This window comes from Varanus komodoensis, unplaced genomic scaffold (assembly GCF_004798865.1).
Source record: "Varanus komodoensis strain SLA01 unplaced genomic scaffold, ASM479886v1 scaffold3, whole genome shotgun sequence".
Taxonomy (NCBI): domain Eukaryota; kingdom Metazoa; phylum Chordata; class Lepidosauria; order Squamata; family Varanidae; genus Varanus; species Varanus komodoensis.
The window spans coordinates 62,922,741-62,936,624 of record NW_025335761.1 but is presented as its reverse complement, the minus strand read 5'-3'; the positions used below and the strand labels follow the sequence as shown (position 1 = coordinate 62,936,624).

The 13,884-nt window shown below is 47.5% G+C and overlaps 1 protein-coding gene across 1 annotated transcript; it reads right to left on the bottom strand.

Annotated features, from left to right (window-relative positions):
- Positions 1-985: 985 nt before the first annotated feature.
- TBPL2 (TATA-box binding protein like 2) lies at positions 986-8,293 on the bottom strand. The gene is made up of 6 exons (XM_044436354.1): positions 7,748-8,293; positions 5,869-5,956; positions 3,579-3,670; positions 2,807-2,974; positions 2,023-2,117; positions 986-1,230 (listed from the first exon to the last, which is right to left on the bottom strand). Exons 1-6 carry the CDS (start codon positions 8,092-8,094, stop codon positions 1,151-1,153), a joined length of 870 nt encoding a protein of 289 aa, XP_044292289.1. The 5' UTR covers positions 8,095-8,293; the 3' UTR covers positions 986-1,150.
- Positions 8,294-13,884: the final 5,591 nt, after the last annotated feature.

Here is a 13,884-nt window from a genome sequence, read left to right as displayed (position 1 = left end):
CGGTGCACTCCTCTCCCTCCCGGGCTCGGCCTGCGGCGCCCATCATCCCCAGCCGGTGCAGCCGTGCGTTGTAGTCCGAGCCCTGGGCCGGGGAGGAGGAATAGGTCCCTTTCCGGCGCAGCGGGAAGAGGTTCTGCTGGTGCGCGCAGTGTCTTCGCGAGGACGCCGGCACGTGGGTGGCCCCGGACACGCGAGCGCCGCACGCGGTTACGGGGCGAGGCGGGGCTGGTCTTTTGGCGGAGAGATGCGGGGACCGGGGAGCGGAGGGAAGCCTCCAGCACTTGCAGCAGCAGCAGCAGCAGCAGGCAATTCTCCTGCCGCCCCGCCGGATCTTCCTGTTGAAAATGCGGCCAAGCTGCCGAGGAGCGCGGGCTGCTGGGGGTGGCAGGGCTTGGAGCCCTAGGTGGGGCACCTGCGGGGTGCCTGTTCTGCACTGCACGTGCCCCGTGCCTCACAGTGCCTTTCCCTGCATCTGCTCATGGCGGAATTCACGACTTTTCATTAGAACGATCTGCCCAGAGGTGCTTTGGACACGAACTGAAACTTCAGTCATAATAGTGTTTCATGGAATGGCTAATTCCATAGTTGGGCTTCAAATGGTTATTTGAAGTTTATTTACTCAAAAATAAACCAAGTTCAATGAGACAATAGGCTTAACACAGCAAGAAGCCATAGCTATTGGTAACCAATAGAGTCTCCATTAAATTACAAAAATGCATGTTACTAGACAACATGTCTATCACTCAATAAACATATTTTTGTTTAAAATTATAAGTTACAGAATTAAGAACAAAGTACTGAAATGCATTACACAGTATTTCAAGATACCAGCCCAACCCCTTAAGTATTTTAACAGAATGTTTCTTTCATCTGTTTTACACCACATTTCACATATCTGAACAATTCTGTGCAAAAGGCATTGAATTCTGTTCTGTTTCATGAATCTGATAAACAGACCTAAAAAAAAAAAAAAAAAAAAAACCAGACCAAAACGGTAAAGTTATGAGCATCTGTCAATTAAGTTTGAGGTAAGAGAATTTGTTCTTAGTGCTCACATCTTACAATATACATTATAAACCCATCTGTTCTCTCATCTCTCCCTCCCCCCCCCACACTCTCTCTCTCTCTCACACACACACATATACACACACTAAGAAGCCTTTTTGAAGCCCTTCAAGATTGGATAAATGTTTTCAAATGCTTCATATATTTCAGAACGTTCTTTGGCACCTGGTAAAAGAAGGTTTCCAAATTAGTTTTGCTAATAGTCATTACTGGTTTTTCGGCGCCAGGTAAAGACCTTTTTATTTAAACATCATTTTAATTGTTAAAATATATGATCTGGCCAGGGCAACTTCTTCTCCCTTCTCTTTCCTCCTCCTATATTCTTTATTTACTTATTTTATACTGTTAATTTTAATTTTATATTATGTTTGTATCTCAGTGTATTTTTTGTATTTTTGTATTTAATGGTAATTTATTATGTTCTGTTGTATTTCAATGTATTTTATTGTGTTGTAAGCCGCCCCGAGGCTTCGGCAAGGGGAGGCATAGAAATGTTATAATAATAATAATAATAATAATAATAATAATAATAATAATAATAATGTTCCAGGGCAGGGCCGGTCGATGGCTCACACCCCAGCAGCGGCCCACTGGTGAAAGCTACCAGGTGGTGCTCCCCCACTTCCCTGCTGCAACCTGCTTGCTCAGGAGATGCTCCGGCTTGCTGGTTCCCCGGCGCTCTGCCTGACAAGCAACGGGATCCCCCAGTGTGGGCAGAGCTGCTTGGAGAAGGGAGGCTGCGTGGCTTTCCCACATGCCACAATCTGCTTGTTCAAAATGGCAACAGGCAGACAGTGTCTGCTCTTGCTTTTCTTCTTCGCACTCCGAGAATACTCAGGGTATAACCTTGCACAAGTTAAAAGGCAAGGCAGCGGCGTGCCGAGAGCCTTTTTCCCTGTCTAACCTTGCCCAGATTATGCCTTGGAGCAGAAGTCCGAGGTGGATCACATTGCTTACCTGTTAATACCACTTTTCCAGACACAAAAATGAGCAGCACGATCCTTGGTTTGACCATTCGATAAATAAGGCCAGGAAACAGTTCTGGTTCATAGCTGCAGTTAGACAAACCCAACAAAATGGTGACTTTAGGAAAACGCAAAATGCAAAGTTTCTTATTTACTGGATTTGTATGCTGCCTCGGAGGCTCATGGGAACCAGAAACAAGAACATAACATAAAATAAAACATTTTATGGGCTGAAAAACTGTCAGGCAATGCTCACAAAGGGCTTTTTAAATGTGTTTTCTGTGGCTTTGGTGTTGAGAGTGTTTAAGCACTGGATCCCTTCCTCTTCGCTTGTGTCGCACACCCAGTTATTCTGTGCTAGTTTAATTGGTCTGATCTGTGGCCTGCAGAACGGACATTTCTCCCCCTTTCAGATTATGCTCTAGAGCTGCATTTCCAATAAATAACTGGGCATTAAGCCACTGAGGACTAGAAAGCTGACTTTTTTAGCCTTGAAACGAGAAAGCACAGCACTGCACTATTCCACGGCAACAACGGGGCATCTAGGCAGCATCTCCAAGCTATGAACAGAAATGCTTCTTTCCATTTTGCTGCTGTGGCCCTTTCCAACCTCAAGTCCCCAGATGTCACTGGACTACAACTCCCATCATCTAGAGCCAGTGGGGCCCATGCTCAGATGTGCAGACAGGTTTATTTGTTTGTTTATCCATCAACACCTGGGGAAAAGCCACTCTGTTGCCTCTTGGTTGCTTTCACAGATTGGTGGGAGAACATACCTGCTGAATTGCTGATGCGTTAGGACTAAGCCTTCCAGGCGGATGGGGAACCTCACGTCACAGCTGCCCACCATGTTCTGTATTTTGAAGTCCAGGAATTTAGCGGGGAAGCCGAGTTTCTGCACAACGCGCGCATACTTCCTGGCAGCAAGGCGTGACTGTTCTTCACTGCAGAATCCCACAAAGGGCAAAAACAAGCAAGCACAGAGCATCCATCAGAGCTTCGGGGAGGCTTAGAGTTGGCTGGAAAAGGTGGAGCAGACCTTTCTCCATCCAGCCTAGAATAATCTCTTCTGCACCTAACTAGCAAGTCATCCCAGGAAAAAATGCTCTCCATTTACCAAGGCACTTAGCTACTATTATTATTTTCATTTACATCCTGCCTGTTCCCAGTGTTGTGACTCCAGGTGGCTCACAACATAAAGAACATATGCAATGAAGACATTTGTGGAGCCATCAAAAGCTAAAGATGCCATTGAATCAGCAAAGCACTAAAATTGTAAAAAGAGACATCACATCCAGTGACTAGGTTGACTATGGGTTCAGAGTGGGTAGTTGCTGAAACGTGGCATTTCCCCCTCCTCTAGATGCATGATCCAAAAGCATAACAAGGAACTCCAAGAGAAAGCATCCTCTTTCACTGTTTCACAGGATGAGAAAACCTTCCATGGATCCTTGCAATATAGATTCCATGGGGAATTCCTCACCCCCCCCCCCCGCGTTAGCAGGGATAGAAGTGCCCCACGACATTTTTCTGGGTTGCCAATCCCACCTTTTTGCTCCTGTGCAGACCATCTTGCCAGAACTAAATATAAGGGCCGTCGTTCTCGGCTCTCTGATTCTCATGATCACAGCAGCAAATCTCTAAAGTTCAGGGGGAAAAACAGCAGATCATCAGCTTGTGTAAAACACTTTACTAGAGTATGGTTTTTTAAAATCAAAACACATACGGTTTAAAAGCACATATGCTTCTTTGTTTGGGATGGCTTCCAGTTGTCTGCAAGAGAATTTCCCAGCCTGGATAAATGCATTTTCCAAAGGTCTGGACTTGCAAAAGAAGCCATAAATATTGTAACGCAGAACATCTTTTTGAAAAGATAATATTTGCTTAACATATACTAATGATAAAATCAATTATCACTCATGAAAATGTCTGTTTTTAGATTAGGTATTGTGAAATGGAAGGTCAATGAACTTGAAGGGGAATGCCAGAAAAATCAACAAAACAGTGTTCAGGAAAGCTGTAATCTGCATTACCTAAACTGAACCTCCATGTCCAGGGGAAGAATACCTGCATACTAGACACTGGGCCAAACAATGGGAAGTGGATGTTGCCTTGAAGCCCTCCAGGCAAGCACCCTGAGCCACCAGCAGTCCACAAGGAGAAATGGGAAATTGGGAAGGAGACGGACTCTGTCTTGTCTCCACATCCCAGCAAGGCAGATGGACTGAGAGGGGCGGCTCGCTCACACAGCTGTGAGCCTTGGGACTGCTGAGGGATTTGAATTTTCCAGGTCCAGACCCCAAGGCATCACTGGGAGCCTCCTTGCAAACAAGAACTCTTTAACACTCCCCAGTGCAGGTTTAAATGCGGCAAACGGGGTAGCTTGCCTCCTTTTTCAGGCACTCGGCTGCTTATGACTCAAGGCTGTCACAACGGCTTAAGTTCTAGTCTTTGCTGCTTCGGATTGAAGCGAAAGATTCCGCAGTCTGCATGTTCCTTTGCAAGTTCCCTGTTCAGTGCATTTGGGTTCTTTGATGTACAGGCTGCGATTTGGTTTAAGTGAGGAACTTGCCAGAAGGCATTTCAACGGCACTGGAGTTGACACAGGGTGAAGGAGATGTGTGCTGATAGCACTATTTATTTATTTAAAGCATTTTTACCCTGTTCTTTACAGGGGTTTCAGGACGGCAATACAAACAAACAAAAAGCCAGCACAGAGTTAAGACATAAATCTGATAAAACCCAATATGTTCATGGAACGGAGCCAGCTCAGAGTTCCCTCTTCTTCACGAAACTAAACATAACATTACACCCTGTTGTACATCTGAAGACGACCACGATGAAACCATGTTTTGAAGGCTCCTAAGATAACACGTTCTGAAAGCAGGGTGTTAGGTCCAGCCCACTGACCGAAGAAGGGTGGAGCGTATGGAATTGGGCTGCCAAAGCGGAACCCGGCGAGTGAAGGACGCCTGGGGAGCCTTCAGCGTGCACGATCCCAAAATGATGGTTATAGCTGGCCATGGAATTATTATGAGGCCTGTTCAGGAGGAACCTGTGAAGGAAGCCCTCCTGGAGCAGAGAACAAGCCACCAAGTTGGAGGGCTTGAAAAGGGCAGTTGACAGACTCCTGGAGGAGAAGGCTTCTCCATGGTATGCATCCTCCAGAATCGGAGTCAGGATACCTGGGCACCCCAGTCCGAGGGTGCGGGGATGCCACCGCGGCTGGTTGGCCAGTGTGGAACAGATGCTGGACTAGATCGAGCTGGTCTGATCCAGCACAGTTGTTCCTCTCTCTTCCCTGAAGCTCTACACCAGCCTTCCCCAAGCTTCTGCCTTGCGGACACGCTCGGGCTGCAACACCCAGAATTCCCAGTCAATGGCCCTGCTGCATGGGAATTCTGGGAGCTGCAGCCCCAGTACCTGTGAAGGCCACCAGGTTGAGGAAGGCCGCTGTACACCTGGCCAGAACCTTGAGTGGGGACAGCCAACAGAAGGGAAGCGGCCCCTTGGCTTCCCTGCTCAGCTGCGTGTCCTCCGTTTGAAGAAGTCCTCTGTGTCAAGGCCTGTCCTAGTCCATTCTAGATTAAAGAGAGAGAACCACACACACCTGTCCATCAACAACAGGCAGGTGCGGGACACCTGTGGACACCCTTCCACATGAGGGGAAATATGCCACGTGTCCATCTAAATTAGAGCAATTATGCCTCATTTCCACCCCGTGCATAAATGGGCACATGGAGATTTTGTTCCAATGGCTCCCTTCTTGTTCGCTGGAATAAAAGAGGCCACCTGCTTGAAAAAGAGGCCAGGGCCAGGCAGCCTTCCGAGGGCTTACCTTTGGATTATATTCTGCATTTCTGGCATGGAGGGCTATATTTTTGAGGTTCAGCTTGCAAGCCAGATTGACAGTGGCGACAATATTCCTGGAAGAGCAAGAGAAAGCGTGTCAATATATTTAGGAAGCCGTCCGTGGGGATGATGCACCGATCACGGTGTGTTTCTGAGCAAATCAGGTCTCTCTTTCAGTACTCAAGTGCAGGAAGAATTGCCACCACCTGCCGCACGGAACAGGACTGTGCCAGCATTCCAGGTGAGCAGAACACTAATATAAGTTTGAGAAAGATTTCACTCACCTCCCTGGGAGAAATACTCAAGCGTGGGCTCCATTTTTCTTTAGAAACACCACCTTTCTACTCACTTGGCTTTGTGCAATCTCATTTTGCAAACAACCGGAGCATAAGGTTGGAAGAAAAGCAGGACAATTAGGTTGGAGCTGCAGGTGGCGGTTAGAGAAGGATTTATCCTAAACATCTGGTTGCATGAGGAAGTCACTGCGGCCGTGCGCCCCCTTCTCCTCTCCCCTTTGCCAGGAGGCCCAGCACTTAGTGGGAGTGCTTCTTCGCACGTGGAAATCTACTCCCGGCAGCCTCTGGTAGACCATTTTGTCAGATTAACAGGAGGGAAGGGGCATGGGGTGAAGCTGGGGTGGGGGGTTGCTAGGTGGTGAAGGCCTCTCTGCTTCCTATCAGGCCGTCTTTCAGACTGTGTCTCCACCCAGCCCCTCATTGAACGGGCCAGTTCACACATCCCAAGAACCCAACCTGGGCAGTAACATTGCGGCCGACTGTTTCATGACCCCGAGTTTTGACAGCTCTCAATCAAAACTTCGTTTTCCCCATAAAGGGATTTGGAAGCACTCTTGCATTTTCCGGGGCAACACACATCTTGGGGAAATGTGTGAGCCAAGCATCACCTTGGGGACCATCAGGACAGAAAAGACGAGGTTCTCACCACAAAGGCGATGTGAACTGCCACACTTGCGAGCCAAGATTGCTTGACCCGAACCCTAACCCTTAGCAGTGGACTGTTTGACAGCCGTCAGGGGAATGAGATGGGAGGAGAAGCTGCTTGACTCTTTCTAGGACAAGATCCAGGTCTGGTGCCTGCTGTTGACAGCAGACGACTCTCAGGGTACAGACTTGAGCAAGTGGATGCATTAAAAGGTGTGCGGTGCACTTTTTCTTACAGGTAACAAGCCAGTGGTAGTCCTCCAGTGCGTCACCAGGCACCTCGAGAGGGCTGCCTTTGCCCCCATCAAGGACAGACTGACAAGAGGGACCAGGGCCCCCCTGCCACTTTTTTGCCCCCATTACGCTTTACTTACGGGGGAGAACAGTTGCCCAGGTTCAGACAACATGACAACCTACTGTGGGTAAGCCAAGCCTTGGAAGAGCCTATGAGTTTCTCAGGCTGGCTTGTTTGGGGAAGGAAAGAAAAACAAGCCAGGATGGGTGAGAAGGTCTGGGTTCTGATCACCCAACCACCCATGATGGCTAGTTACCCATGATGGGTTGTTGTGATGTCTGAACCAGGTCAGTTTATTAATACAACAGCAATCCTGGTTTATCAGATGGGTCTACGAATCTTCATGGGCAGTGTGGCCATCATCTTTTGCGGAAAAACATGTTCCATGAGCCCTCTTTTGTGAGCATCATAGCCGGAGACGTTCCATTACACTTCAGCTAGGAAAAGAATATCCCACTGGAATCGGCTTAGGGCCGGGCTGGCTGTCCTTTGGAAGCCGCAGCCTTGAAGAGCTAAGCAGGACTGTGGTGGACAGAAGATTCTGGACGGTGCTCTTTCATGAGATCGCCGGAAGTCAGGGACGACTTGACGGCAGGGGACGATAGCAACTGACTTTTCGGCTGACTTACTGTAACTGTGGAACAATGCCAGAACCTTCCGAAGTGGGGGTTACCGGGGTCATGGGAGTCATTGGGATCACAGAGGGACAGTCCCCCGATGGCTCAGGCAGTGGCTGAGTTGCGCTGGCGTCCCTTTCTTGGGGCCGAGCGGCGTTGTCCGAGAACGTCCCACTGCCTTGTGTTCCCAGCTGGGGGCCAAGCACGTTGCCACCACCGCTTTCTTGCTCGTCTTGGCCGAAATCATCCGGCAGGAAGCTGAGGTCTACCGAAGAAAACTCTTTGCTTTGGTCAAGCTGAGAACTAAATGGTACATCTGGGGGGGAGGAAATGGGCAAGTCCGTCCCAAAGAGACCCATGGGAGCGTACCTCTGCAGACTGATCGAGGGGAAGTCATCCTTGACGACATCGGAGCAACAACATAGGAGAGAAAAACAGTGGTTACACTTTCTGTTTAAGGATTGCCCATGTTTGTGCAAACTTTTCCAAACCAGTGGAGTACCACATGCCTAGCAACGCCATGACTTTCTCACCGGGACCATGCTTTTTCCCCCCCGAATTTATACCCTGCCTTTTTCCTACAAAGGGCTCAAGGCAGCTTACATCATTCTCCTCCTCCATCTTATCCCCACAACAACAACCCTGTGAGGTAGGCTGGGCTGAGAGTTTGTGACTGGCCCAAAGCCACTCAGTTGACACGAACCCGGATCGCCGGAGTCCCAGTTCCATGCTCTTCACCACCATGCCCCACTGGCTTGGCCCAGTGTTAGCAGGTGTCTCCATCAATGGGTTGTGTAAATGGCCAACACAGACACTACACCATTTGCACTAGGAAGTTATGTCACCTTGATTAATTCACACAGACAAATATCCCATCGTACCCCGGAGATTCAGGACAGGTAGTATACCAAATAGACCTTGATCTAGCAAGTGGGATGTAGCTTATTTCGTAAGATATTGTTATCCAAATCTGGGAAGCCTTCTAAGGTAGTGAGATTGCCTGATGTGGTCAACCACCAACCAACGCGTTGAGATGTTCTCCAGGAGGAGGAAACTTTATCCCAGAAATAAAGGGGTGCTCATCTTCACACAAGCAAAGCGAGGTTTGTGTGTGGCACCCACCCAAACGATGCAGGTTCCTAACCTTTATACTGCTGACTAAGCCGTGTCCCTCCGCTCCTCCCGTTGTTCTAGCTCCGGTTTAGACAAGCTAGAACTAGTTTTAGCTGTGCCATGCTTACCTCCCTTGGTATTTGGGAGGGAAAGAGGCTTGCCGTAACCGAGTATGTGATGAGTTGTTGTTGTTGTTGTTGTTGTTATTATTATAACAACATTTCTATGCCGCCCCTTGCCGAAGCCTCGGGGCGGCTTACAACACAATAAAATACATTGAAATACAATAGAACATAATAAATTACCACTAAATACAAAAATACAAAAAATACACTGAGATACAAACATAATAATATTAAATTAAAATTAACAGTATAAAATAAGTAAATAAAGAATATAGGAGGAGAAAAGAGAAGGAAGAAGAAGTTGCCCTGGCCAGATCACATATTTTAACAATTAAATTTTTAACAATTAAAGTTGGAGTGTCTCTGAGCTTGAAGCCCACGATTGGGCCTCTCTTGTCTATCAATGTGGTGAGCCCAGCAAGAGAACTACTTTGCTACCTGTCACCAAGTGTGTGGTGGATAGGAATTGGACAGACCTATATTGAAACAGCAAAACCCCACAAATGCCAAACTAAAAAAAAAAATCCATTACATCCGCAGCCTCTCTTCTTCCTGCAAAGAATCTCCATTTTTATCCTCACATCAACCCTGCAAGGTAGTCTGAGAACCAGCAACTGACCCAGAGTTATGAGATTTCAGATCTCCTTCGTCTTAGTCCATGCATATCTAAGCCACACTGGCTGTTGTGATACCAGGGGGCATCTTTATGCAGTTTGGTAGCCAAATCTCAGCTGGGGACACAGGCAGGGGCTCCATGGAGACCCTGAATACATGAGGCATATATTACAGACATGTATCTGAACATGTGCAAAGTTCAGTTCTCCCGATCACTTAGTAATCAACACCCTTCCTCTGCAAAATCAGATTTGGGGATGTATGGAAACAGGAATAACTGTGGAGATGACATAAACCAACCAAGGCCTTCCATCTGCTTATTTTTTGGAGATGTTTTCATCCTATAAAGGTTTCTTTGCAGTCAGGACTACAATTCCAAGCAACCTGTTAGGAAATGAATTCTATTAAATGCACTGGCTTTATTTCTGGGTACAGTGGGGAGCCAAAGGAATGCCTGAGCTCACCCAGATAATTTTGAACCCCACTCCTCATGCAACCTGTGCGCCTTTTACTTCAGATGAAGAAAGTGGGAAAAGCTGTGTGAAGAACCACTTTTTCTCCATTGAGTAAAGCATTAAAATGAGCATTTAAAAATGCATTTTTAAAAGAATACCAGTTTTTCAAATGGGATCACAAGCTCAATAGCATGCCAAGCAAACTTTCCCCCCAGAATGTGTTTGTTCTCACATTCAGGGTGTTGAACACTGCAGATTCTGATGATTTGAGAACTGAAACTAAAATCTTGCTTGCCTCTACTTCTGAGTAAACAAGCTGAGGCATAAGCTTCCCTTGTGCCCCTTTCCAGGTGAGTTCTGCCATTTGAGGCAGTAATTCTGCACATGTTTTCTGGGGACTGAGAATGTATCTGGATTTTCTTTTGAGTAAGCAGGTTTAGGACTGGAAGTTGAATCCTGAGTTGAACCAGAAAGCCCTAGGATGCATCAAACATTTCACATCCATATAACAAAAAGTCTGATGGCCTAGCCCAGAAAATTATGGAGAGAAAAGCAATATAATGAAAGCTAGAATATTGATATAGTTTTGAAGCTGGAAAGCCTCAGGCCAGTATTTTGATGCCACCCCATAGCTGAAACTCTCTGGTGGTTAATTTTTATTTTATTTTTTGCTCAACCTCTTGCAACAGCATAACCATGATTTTGTGAGTTTTGCAGCCCTAAAATAGTATTTTCTTTTATTGCAACTGCCTAATATCCAAAGCTTTCAATAGGAAGGTATAATACAATTCCTTCAGTCTTGGTGAGAACACCAGAGAAAGAAAACGAGCTACCCAAAAGCATTCCCAAAACTAAATCCAGCCCCCCTGAGATTACCTGATCTAAGTAGCTTTCCAATGAGAATTCCCCGTCCATGGTTTGCTTCCCTACTTCATACAGAACAACACACAAAGAGCACTTCCGATTTTGAGCAACCTGGCTCTTATGGAACAGAGAGAACCTGGCCAGTGCGATCCCAGGAGAAAGCACATCTCCAACATCATCTTTCTAGCTTAAGTAAATGAGAGCACCTGTGTGAATTAAGAACCTGCTTAAATTAGGGATCTACTTTGCTGCAGAAAAACCTGAGTGCATAAGGCACCTGGAGGAATTTCTCAACTGTCCTCTGAAGCTAATCTGTTTCTTTGGGCTTTCCAGGGGGAACAACTGTGTTGGTCTTTCAACAACCCGACTGCCATTTGATGAGGGACAATGAGAGCTTAAATTATCGATATGCTCCACGGTTACACGGGATTCAAAGCTCTGCTCAGGGCAGCTTGGGAAGTTCTGTATAAGCTGCTGGTTCAGGGAGCAATCCTATGCATATATGGGAAGGAAAAGCCATGCGACCCCTTGCATTCCCTGGCCGGCTGTGTTGGCTGAAGAATGCTGAGGCTTGTAGATTTTTTTCTGTCGAAATATGCGCAAGGTTGCAGGCTCACAGAAGGGCAATTCCAAACAATCCTCAGTGGGGAGCCAGAGAGTTAAGCCCGGCTTGAATGTAGCTTGAAATGGGGGCTTGCAATATCTAAAACAGGACAGTAACACTTGCAGTGCTTAGCATGAAAGCAGGGAAGAGGGCAGAGCAAAGGGCAGGTGTGCATTTGGGCATGTGAAAAGAGCTGATGCCCAAACCATGTGAAAGGGGCAGAAAGCCTTTCCCAAATGGAAAGAAGGCAGCCTGTTTTGCAGGTTTTTTTCCCAGACATTCAGCTCTCCCTTTGGCCTGGAATTCAGTGCAGCCTCTGAAAAAGGTCCAAGTTTAACCCTATGGTGCCATGCAAGCCCTCGCTGATCTTGGCCTTGCAACACACCAGGTCTGTGTCTGGAAGTGTTCCTGGCGTGTGGCTGGCAGGTCTTTTATGACCCTTTGCTCTTTGTCCTTTTGCTTTTCCAGTGATTTCCCCGATGCAGCTGGTTTGTCCCCCACTCCTGGACTCCCACTTCCCTCATCTATTTATTGGACTGATAACCAGCCTTTTTGTTTACAAGAATTCAAAGTGGCTTCTGTAATTCTCCTCCTGTTCTCAGTACGATCCTCTCTCTTAACATAGTCTAATTATGGCAAATAGGGGAGAATACCTTCATTTTTAGGTGCAAAAATATGCTTTTAATGCAAAATGTTTAGGTGCTGTTGGATAGTGGATCGATGTAGTCGCGTGATTTTAGGGATTTGAAGCCTTCGTCTTGATATCCTGGATGGCAGGATGATGGTGCTTGGAGTGGCTACCCAAGCACAGAAACAGAAGAAACGATAAGCAGCTAAGCGGCAATGTTATTGGAACCAGCAAGTTCATCACCCAAGGAATTGCAACAGAAGTAGAGGATTGAGGGATACAAGTCTGCAAAAAAATGGAACAGAAGAACCTAGGACAAGCCAGGCTGGATCAGAATACGGGTCCATCCAGTCCTAAATTCCATGCACACGTGGGAAAGCAGCTGCCCAGGCCTTCCCCCTTTCCCAATTATGCCTAAGGTGGAATTTGCCCTTTTCACAGCAGCTGTGCACCAGGTTGATGGCCTTCAACACTGCAGAACGGAGTTCATTGTTTTGAGTTTGATCCGGAGGGTTCAGGGAGAGAAGCTTCAGGTCTAAGGGCTAAATTGCCCCCCACCAGGGGTGGGCATATATTGTCCTAGGGCATTCCCAGTGCCCCTTCCCCTAACCACTGGCCATTTGCTGTTTTTTCTGGATTTCATGCAGTCCTCTCCCCAACAGCCTCATTGTAAAAGGCGGAAATACGTTAACACGTGGTTACCAGCAGTAAGAGCTCTGGGTGACCATGGGCTGGTCGATTTTGCATTTTAGCTCTACCCTTTTGAGAACACAAGTCATCCTGGACCAGACTGAGGGTCCATCCAGTCTAGCACTGTCTGCAGTGGCAGAGCAGTTGCCCGCAGGATCCCTCAGGCCACATGGGCCCAAGGCCTCCGCCTGCCCAAGCTCCTCAGCAGCCGGGGTACCATTCACCTCTGTGAAGGAAGCAGCACAAGACCAGCAAGGAAGCCTTCTCCCTCATGAATCTGTCCAAACTTATTTCGAAGCGATCCAGGTTGGCGGCCATCACCGCTTCCCGTGGCAGCAAATCCCACAGTTGAACTGTGCATTGTTCGAAGAACACTCCGTGCTAAATTTTGAACACCTCCACCTCGCCTCCCCTTCCTCGCCTGTTTGCTAAGCTGAACAGCCCCAGCTGTTGTGGTGCTCCTACAACAGTGGGGGTGATGCAGCAGCCCCCGGATCATCGCCACCGTTCTCTGCACTCTCTCCAGCTTAACTACGTCCTTTTTCAGGCAAGGCAACCAGAACCAAACACAGTATTCTAAGTGTGGTTCCACCCAATATTTGTAGAAGGGAAGCAAGATCCTGCTAGGTCTATTTTCCGTTCCGTTCCTAATTGAGTTTGCCTTCTCCGCTGCCGCTGCAAATGAGTGGAGCTCTTCTGTGCAGTGCAGTGCAGGCTGAAGGCCGGTGCCTTACAATTTCCTGGGATTAAGCACCTGAGGGAAACAGCTCAGCCCCCCCACCCCAGTCGCTGGTTCATCTCCGAGACATTTTTTTCCTGGATCTGTCTTTGAGAATGTTCTCTAACTTGCAGTGCCAATGGCCGAGTCCTAGTAGCTGTAACCTTGTGTATCTGTATAGATGCCTAACGCGACTTCAGAGGCAGGAGTTACTCAGCTCTTCCTGCCTCCTCTAAGCAGGATGCTATTTCGAGCCCGTTCTTGCTCCGCAGCAGTTCGCAACACTGACAGCTTGCCGGTCCCGCATTTCCCTTTGCTGTCAGCTCGATTTTATCCT

Coding starts and splice junctions, on each gene's coding strand:
- TBPL2 (XM_044436354.1), bottom strand. CDS start 8,094: ATGGGTCTCTTTGGGACGGACTTGCCCATTTCCTCCCCCCCAGATGTA. Junction 5,957..7,747: donor GGCATTGTTCCACAGTTACA/GTAAGTCAGCCG, acceptor TTGCTCTTCCAG/GAATATTGTCGCCACTGTCA. Junction 3,671..5,868: donor ATGCAGAATATAATCCAAAG/GTAAGCCCTCGG, acceptor CCTGAACTTTAG/AGATTTGCTGCTGTGATCAT.